The 10000-nt window shown below is 37.9% G+C and overlaps 2 protein-coding genes across 3 annotated transcripts in view; both read left to right on the top strand.

Annotated features, from left to right (window-relative positions):
• Positions 1-6995: 6995 nt before the first annotated feature.
• Positions 6996-8904, top strand: bphl (biphenyl hydrolase like). Its single transcript, XM_043220025.1, is given in 3 exon segments — positions 6996-7523; positions 8404-8516; positions 8518-8904. Coding segments are annotated over 3 exon segments (363 nt in total). The 5' UTR covers positions 6996-7357; the 3' UTR covers positions 8602-8904.
• Positions 8905-9593: 689 nt separating this feature from the next.
• psmg4 (proteasome (prosome, macropain) assembly chaperone 4) overlaps positions 9594-10000 on the top strand; it is a 2381-nt gene continuing 1974 nt past the window's right edge. The window contains exon 1 of one of the 2 annotated variants that reach the window (XM_043218769.1): positions 9594-10000. This exon is cut by the window's right edge and continues 198 nt beyond it. The gene's annotated coding sequence lies outside the window, so the exon portion shown is untranslated. The other variant, XM_043218770.1, reaches the window with a different exon arrangement.

Raw genomic sequence — 10000 nt, 5'->3', positions numbered from 1 at the left:
CACAATTAAACTGAATTAAAGTGACTTGCAACTGAGCTGAAACCTAACGTGCACAGCGCCAGAGTTCAGATTCGTTTCTATGATGCTTTTCTGATACCAACGTGGGCATGCTTCGGGAAGAGCTCTCGCTGGACTTCAGAGACCGAGAGACTTTTGGGTGAGAAAAGGTGAAAGCTATGAAAGACACGAAACTGGTTTCAGAGCACGTACAAACAGATGAATTCACGCAGAAATACGTAACGTACAACACACCAGCGCTTTTCATGCACACCCGTGAGACGCCTTTGTTTGGACGCACTTCATGACCCCACATGAAACCGGCGGTTCATCGAGACCTGTATTTCTCAGCGTGTTTCGTTCATTTCACATCTTAAGCCACGCAAGAACGTTACGAGCTTAAATTAGACCTAAAACATGCAAAATATTGTTTTCAATTAAATAAAAAAGGTACATTCAGCCCTGTTAATGTTTATAAAAAATATTCATTTGTATTTCTTTGTAATTGTAGAATTTATTTAAATAATATAGCATTTAAAATAATAAAATAAAAAAAAAAAAAAAAAAAAAAAAATATATATATATATATATATATATATATATATATATATATATATATATATATATATGTGTGTGTGTGTAGAAATATATATATATATTTATATATAGTATATCATGTAAAATATGTGTTTGTTTGTTTATTTATTCATGCATTTTCCCTAAAAACATGGCAGATTTGAAGCAGGATGCTTTTATTAATCACTTTCCTGACAGATGTGAAAAAACATAGCTTTTTTGTCTGTTATTCTTACAGAAAGCATATTTCTAGATCTGCAGAAGCCGCCGTTAAATCTCACATATCTTATGATATTTCCGGTGTTTAAACGTAAATGCAATAGTCAAAAAACACCATGTGTGCCGTCCGTCTGATTCATTCTGACATTTTCCGTACGTTGCGTATTTTGACTCGATGACTGCATTATTTTATTTAAGTTCATGGAAACTAAGTAAAAACGCCCTTTCTTCTATTTCTGCGTCTTTCACTCTGACTTACACACACACAGACACAGACACACACACAGACACACACACACACACACACACACACACACACAGACACACACACACACACACACACACACACACACACACACACACACACACACACACACACACACACACACACACACACACACACACACACACACACACAGACACACACACACACACACACACACACACACACACACACACAGACACACACACTCACACACAGACACACACACACACACACACACACACACACACACACACACACACACACACACACACACACACACACACACACACACACACACACACACACACACACACACACACACACACACACACACACACACACACACACACACACACACACACACACACACACACACACACACACACACACACACACACACACACACACACACACACACACACACACACACACACACACACACACACACACACACAGACACACACACTCACTACAAACACACACACACTCACACACACACACACACACACACACACACACACACACACACACACACACACACACACACACACACACACACACACACACACACACACACACACACACACACACACACACACACACACACACACACACACACACACACACACACACACACACACACACACACACACACACACACACACACACACACACACACACACACACACACACACACACACACACACACACACAGACACACACACACACACACACACACACACACACACACACACACACACACACACACACACACACACACACACACACACACACACACACACACACACACACACACACACACACACACACACACACACACACACACACACACACACACACACACACACACACACACACACACACACACACACACAGACACACACACACACACACACACACACACACACACACACACACACACACACACACACACACACACACACACACACACACACACACACACACACACACACACACACACACACACACACACACACACACACACACACACACACACACACACACACACACACACACACACACACACACACACACACACACACACAGACACACACTCACAAACACACAGACACACACACACACACACACACACACACACACACACACACACACACACACAGACACACACACACTCACACACACACACACACACACACACACACACTCACAAACACACAGACACACAGACACACACACACACACACACACACACACACACACACACACACACACACACACACACACACACACACACACACACACACACACACACACACACACACACACACACACACACACACACACACACACACACACACACACACACACACACACACACACACACACACACACACACACACACACACACACACACACACACACACACACACACACACACACACACACACACACACACACACACACACACACACACACACACACACACACACACAGACACACAGACACACACACACACACACACACATCTGTGGCACACACTCACAAACACACAGACACACAGACACACACACACACACACAGACACACACACACACACACACACACACACACACACACACACACACACACACACACACACACACACACACACACACACACACACACACACAGACAGACACACACTTTCACACACACACACACAAAACAAACTGCTGCTAGAAAGTCACAAAACATGAGATAGAGTCACAGTCTTGTGAGGCGTCTCACACTTTCTTCCTCTCGTCTGAAAACAGGGAAAGTTCTGTTTCTCTTGTTGTGGGATCTACGAAACGCAGGCCGCTTTCTCCAGCAGTTTCACAGCGTTTGTTGTCAGAAAGCGCGAACGTTTTCTTTTTCAGAAGAGGGCCACAGTTGTTCGGGGTTGATCTTGAATGGGAGGAGGGCCTTCCAGTGACCCCGGGGCCCTTCAGTATACACCGGTGGGGCTTGAAATAATGTTTTATCACTTAATCACAGATTAAAAATAGGAGGGGAAAAAAGTGCTGTTTTCCAAAGAGATGCTATAGAAGAACCACTTTTGGTTTTCTTCGAACGCTCTTTAGAGAAATATCATTTAAAAAAAAAACATACAGGAAACGCAGGGAGAACGCGCCAGGCTGACTTCCGGTCTGTGTTTGTTTATCGGTTTCAAACGCAGCGAATGACGGGTAATAAAGCTGGTCTCGGCTCATCGTGCCGTGGCTTGTGTTTAACCAAACACTGATTTGCGGGGTGAGCGTTTAAAAATCAAACCGCGTTTTTACTTAAGTCTTTATAAAAATGTCGTTTTCATCGCAAACTGCGCGCGAGCTGCTTTCTCTCCCGCCGAAACCTCCATTTCTCGTGTTTAAAGCGCCTCCTGCTGGCAGAGAGTTAACTGGCGTTTTTAATAAATACGTCTGATTCATATTTCGCTTGTTATTAAAAAAAAAATCTACTCTAGAAAGACTTAGACGCCGTTAGTGACTTTATCGGGACGTTTACCGGAAGTTAAGTTACAGCCGCGCATGCGCAGTAGCGTTTGTTTACGATTTATATAAACGTTCCTCGTGGAACACTAAAGGCTCTTTATTGGAATCACTGGTTCCGTAAAAGAACCCGGAAGCGTTCCATTCCGCAAAAGGTTCTTTATAATGAAAAAAAAAACATTCTTCTGATGGTCTTTCAGGTTCTATCGTTGCTGTGAAAGCGCCTTTATTTTTGACCGCGCGCCATTTTTTGATTCTCCCCGAAGAACCGTTTAACGATCGGTTCTTTTTCTTGGTTTTTTTTTTCATCATAAAGAACCATGGAACGCTTCCGGGTTATTTTTACGGAACCAGTGATTCCAATAAAGAGCCTTTGGTGTTTGATGTTCGAGGAACGTTTAACTTGTATCCCGTTTGTGAAATATAAAGAGTGCACGGATGTCGCCGATAAAGAGGATTTAAGCGGGTCGGGAATCTCGAGAAAGTTCCCAAAATAGCATTTTCTTGTCTTTCTCCATCCCAGCATTCCTCCTCTCTCTAATCTAGTTGGCCTGCTTGTCAAGTGATCGAATGCACCGCTATCAAGCCGGTTTCTGTCCGTGTGACGCACGCCAGCATATATATGTAAAACCGGGTGTTTTGGGCCTGCCAGCGTGTTCTAGCTCAGGTGAAGTCTCGGTGTCAGCGGGTGCCGCTAAATTCAGCCGCCTTTTGCCCGGCAACAGAGCCCTTCGCCCCCCTCTGTCCTCAAATCCAGCAACAGCTGCTGCCGTGTTCTTTCACACATGCCAAAAAAACACACACACAGCCTTTTCTCATTTGAACTGAAAGAAAAACCGGAAAACCAAAAGTTGCTAAAAGGGTTCAACACCTTGTCCCAAAAGCAAGAAACAGCAAATGTCCTAATCAAATGTGCTGTGTTAGAGGAAGCCAGAAGCTGTGTGCCTCGGACAGATGTTCTCAGGCCTGAGGTTAGGTCAAACCTTATAATTAATGCACAAGTGCATGCATTGGATGTCAGTTGGGGTTTACAGCCCAACATCAGCTTAGCAGTGAGGATTACTTCATGCATTCTCAAAGAAACAGCATGCACTATGCACGCGTCGTATGCAGTCTGTAACTGCTTTTTCTCCAAATGACTGCATATCCATATCTGCATATCCAAATGCATTCGAAAGGGCCATGTATTTCATGCATTCTTACATATCTGGACTATATAGATGTGTCAAATATTTTTGCACATATATCGCGCACGTGTGCATCCATCTTAAAATGCATTAATGCATTTCTGTATATGAGCCAATATTGGTGAAATAAAATAAAGTCTGTGAATACAGGCCATGTCTGTCACTGTTATGATTGCAACATATAATACCATACAAAAGACGTATTTTGATTCAAAATCACAGTGTGCACACTTTTTATAGGGATTTAATATATGTTATAAACCTGTTTATGCAAAAATTATATTGTCGTATAGACTAGGTAACATATATGACAATATTACTCTTAATAATGGGGCAAAATAATTATAAATTAGTGCTGCCTAAGTGATTAGTTTTAGTTTGTGCGATATATACATATTTTTATTACGCATGATATATATTTAAAAAAATAGTTAAATGTATTTGCATGTATATATTAATATGCACATAATTTATATAATATCTGAATGTATTATATAAACAACGTTTTTCTTAAATATGCACATGCACGTATTCGCATTTACATATAAATCATAAATATACACAGGACAGACCTATATTATGCGAACGAAATGTTATATATTTTGCACGTGATTCATTTAAATCAGTTTCGATAGTGCAAAAAGCGCCGAAAGCGTGCAATATATGGAAAACAAAGGGGACAGACGCCTACATCAGTATTACAGAAGCATGCAAAAAGTGCAAATAGCAGCAGAAGAAGACAGAAAAGCATCACTTTTGCGATTAAGAAAGCTAAAACATCGTTTTTGGGGTTTCATATAGTAATAATGCAGCCTGTAGACGCCGGTTTAAATGAGAAAAGGATGCACGAAAGGAGCCTCTGCCGTCTTGTCAGATATCTGGGCTGTTTGTTGTGGCGCTCGGCTTGATCCGAGGGCTGTTATTCATATTGGAGATTGTGAAAATATCACAAAAACCCCCTTCAATTCCCCACGCTCTCTCTGCGGCGCACGCACTTCGGCGCACAGATGTAAACATTCCTCCGTCCCGTCCGTGAACGGAGGCTCTCGGGGGACGTCGAGGGGGCCGGGGGCCCCGGGCGGGGACGGCCCCTCGGATCCCAGCACCTGCGGACAGAAGAAACCCGGCGCAGACCAGCCTTGAGCCCCCGGGAAGTGAAACGCTCTCTTATCGACTTTTCCAGAGCCTTAGCTGTGCTTTCACACAAGACGCTACGCAAAAACAGCACATAAACAGTGTTTTTATACAGTATATAACCTCTAACTGCGAGTCAAATATCATTTATAATGTACTTGTACTAATAATAACAATTAAAATGATACTGCTAATTATTATTAGTAGTAGTAGCATTAATATTAAAATTATTGCCAAAATAATAATGCAATTTCCAGTTTAAATAAACAATATATTGTCATTTATTAATAAAAAATAATACCTTAAAATCCAGTTTAGATTAAATAATGTGGTATTTATATTATTTAACAACAACAACAACAAATATATTGTAGTTTTATAATAAAAATACACCAAAGTACAGTTTATATAAAATGATATAGTGTTATGTAGTAGGATATTGCTTAATAAAAACAACAGCAATAAAAACATTAATAATAATAGCTACAATTATTGTTATTATTATCAATGACGGCGATAAATAATACAAAATCTAGTTTAGATGAATTAATATTGCCCATTTTATATATACCGAGGAAATATTTGATCAAAATGTAGTAATTGAAGCTGATGTTGGTAAGGTACTTTTAAGAGAAAATAACGTAATTTAATGTTGCTTCCTGATAGCTAAATTTCATTTAGGCCACATAAACAAAAAACTGACTCTAAAGCGCTTTCTTTCTTTGCTTAGTTGATCTAGTCGAGTACATTTGAACCGAGTTCATCCCAAAACAGTGAACGTTTCATCTTTATATTTATCTTTTGTGTCGTCTTAAGGTGGTTCGCAGTTTAACCATGTTTTTTTTCTACACTAGCCATAGTTTAATCATATCAGCAGCGCAAATGTGGTTAGGTATAGCCGAAATAAATACACATCCGAATCAAATGATTCACAAATCCGCCACGAAGTGACTCAAATGATTCGCGATCCGATCGGCGCTCTTCGAAACAGCGAATCATTTTGCGACGCGGTGGACTTTCGAAACTTTACACTAATACCGCAACCTCAGCAGTTTGGCTTTGTTCATTTCGGGTACTGAAATCAGCTCTTTATTTCCCTCTGAGTGATATAAAATCACAGCAACACTGTACGCAAACACAGTCAAAAACAGTCCCTCTCGGAGTTTGTGTGGAATCTGCAGAAGGTGAAACCGAAGATTCGTTCCAATCCCGCCGGAACTGCGCTCGTTCGCGTTTTCGCCGTAACGCGCGTGATTTGATGCAGGTGTTATATTTATACTTCAAGGTTGTGTGTGTGTGTGTGTGTGTGTGTGTGTGTGTGTGTGTGTGTGTGTGTGTGTGTGTGTGTGTGTGTGTGTGTGTGTGTGTGTGTGTGTGTTTCTGCTCGGATGGCCTCTGGAGCTGGACTCCGCCTGTCTGTTGTCAAATAGACTCGACTCTGCGGCTAAAACGAGTCACTTGTCGAGTTTATGGACTGCAGACGAATGTTTGTTTGGATGGAAACGAGTTGTGTGTCTTTATCATTGTGCGTCAGCACGCGTGTCTCTGCTAAAGTGTCTGTGAATGGAGTGAGTCTACATTATCAGCGCACCGGAAACGGAAACCACGCCGTCCTGCTTCTGCCTGGAGCTTTAGGTGTATATCTATATTTATGTCACTCTTACTTTATTCTAAAAACTGCATGTACTCTGTGTCTACATATGAATTCATGAAAACCCCCTGAAAGTTTCAGTGTCGTACAGAAGTAGTAACAACAGAAACAATATAATAATATCCTATATCTCATAATAATCTATAGGTCAGAAAGAATCAGATTCTAGCGCCGGAAGTGAACAAAAATAGTTTGAAAAATAGTTTTTTTCAATAATAATTTTAATGATCTATATATTTATATTTGTGTGTGTGTGAACTAATATAAATGTAAATATTTTCTACATATACTGTGTGTGTGTGTGTGTGTGTGTGTGTGTGTGTGTGTAGTAATAACTATACACATAATAAATAAACAGTACACATATAGATAATAAATAATAATATATATATATAAATAAATTTTGAATGCAATTAATTGTCATATATATATATATATATATATATATATATATATATATATATATATATATATATATGATACTTATATTTTTAATTAACGTTTATTTTTATATTTAAAATTTTATTTTTTATTTTTTATATATTTATTATATATTTATTTTTTAAAATGTGCTTTTGTCTTTTTCATAACTTTCAAAAGCTTTGTATTTATTTATTTTCATATCCCACTTTTACTCGTCGTAGTAATCCAGTATGATTTTATTTCAGTGTTTTTTTAGTATTTTAAGTGTTTTATGTTCATCCACTAACATTTCTATTTTATTAAATTTCATATATATATATATATATATATATTCATTTATTTATTTATTTTTAGGCTAACACATGCTTTAGAAGTAGTGTTCATGTAGAGCAGGGATCCAGTAACTCGGATTGTGTGGTTTTCCTCTTCCTGTGTGGACAGGAAGTGCTCAGACTGATTTTGCTCCTCAGCTGGAGAAGCTGGACAAGCGGTGTTTCACGCTGGTGGCGTTTGACCCGCGGGGTTACGGGCGCTCGCGTCCTCCAGACAGAGATTTTCCCCCCCGATTTCTTCCACAGAGACGCCAAAGATGCGGTGGATTTAATGCAAGTAAGACAGGAAGGAGTTAAATATCTGTAGATAATATTCTGCAGCGATGAGAAGCCAAAGCATCAGATAGAGATACCTGAACGTTAGAGTCAGTTGCGGTCTGTAACTCATTGTTAAAATGCAAATTTGTTTGATGATGTATTTATTCATTTATTTTCATTAATTTATCATGTATTTTAAATGAATTCATGTTTGTATTCTTCAATACTTTTTAACCTTTTTAAAAAAATTATTTGATTAATTTTAAAAGTTAAATAATGTCTACCTAAGACCGAAGATGAAGGATTTTTTTATATTATTTCTATTAGTATATTTATATGATTTGAAGAAATTTTTCTGGAATTATATATATATATATATATATATATATATATATATATATATATATATATATATGACAATATTTTTGCATATTAAATATTTATTTTATTTAATATAAACTATATGAATATAAATATAGATGTAAATAAATATAACCTTGGGTTTATATATATATATATATATATATACACACACACACATACACATATATATATATATATATATATATATATATATATATATATATATAGTGTGTGTAAACAAAAACTTTGGATGTGATTAATCATGAATAATCATTTGATAGCACTTATATATTTCTAGCAATAAAGCAGTTTTTTTTTTTTTACAAAATGATCTTTGAAAAGCAAGTGTGTATATATACATATATACAAAAGTGTATATATATATATATATATATATATATATATATATATATATATATATATATATATATATACATGCATGTGTATATGTTTTTTTTTTTTTTTTCAATTGAGATTACAACCCAATTGTACATTTCCTTCAAAATGTATTTAAATTAAAATGTTTTATTATATATATATATATATATATATATATATATATATATATATATATATATATATATATATATATATATATATATATATTAAAAAGCATTAGTATATATTATTATATGATGTATAGCCACAACATTTCAAATGTGAAATTTCTATTGTTTATATGAGTTTTTTTTGGCTCAAGCTCTTCGTTTCAAATCACACAACATGATTATGCGCTTTGAGCAAACGCGTTCAGGACGTTTCACAAGAACAGCGTTATATCGCTAACGCTCGAGTAATGCGGACAGCTTTTATAATTCATTCATTTTTGGGGCATCCGTTCACTTTCATTGTAGGGTGTATTTAGCCATTTACGTACGTGTTCGTTGTTACAGTTTTTAATATCGAAAACGCATCTCGATTTCGATTAAAAACAAAAACGCGTCGCGGTTTCCGTGACGTCACTCGCGCGCCAGACCGGAAGGGGGCGCCGCAGCCGCGCGCGAGCGGAAGTGAGGAAGAGACGCGTGTTTTTTTTACTTTCATTATGAGGTTTCTGCCTCCGCCCGCCGCTCCGTGAGGCTTTT

The sequence above is a fragment of the Puntigrus tetrazona genome, chromosome 20 (assembly GCF_018831695.1).
Source record: "Puntigrus tetrazona isolate hp1 chromosome 20, ASM1883169v1, whole genome shotgun sequence".
Lineage (NCBI taxonomy): Eukaryota > Metazoa > Chordata > Actinopteri > Cypriniformes > Cyprinidae > Puntigrus > Puntigrus tetrazona.
The sequence above is the reverse complement of the archived record's forward strand: the minus strand, read 5'-3'. Positions and strand labels throughout refer to the sequence as shown.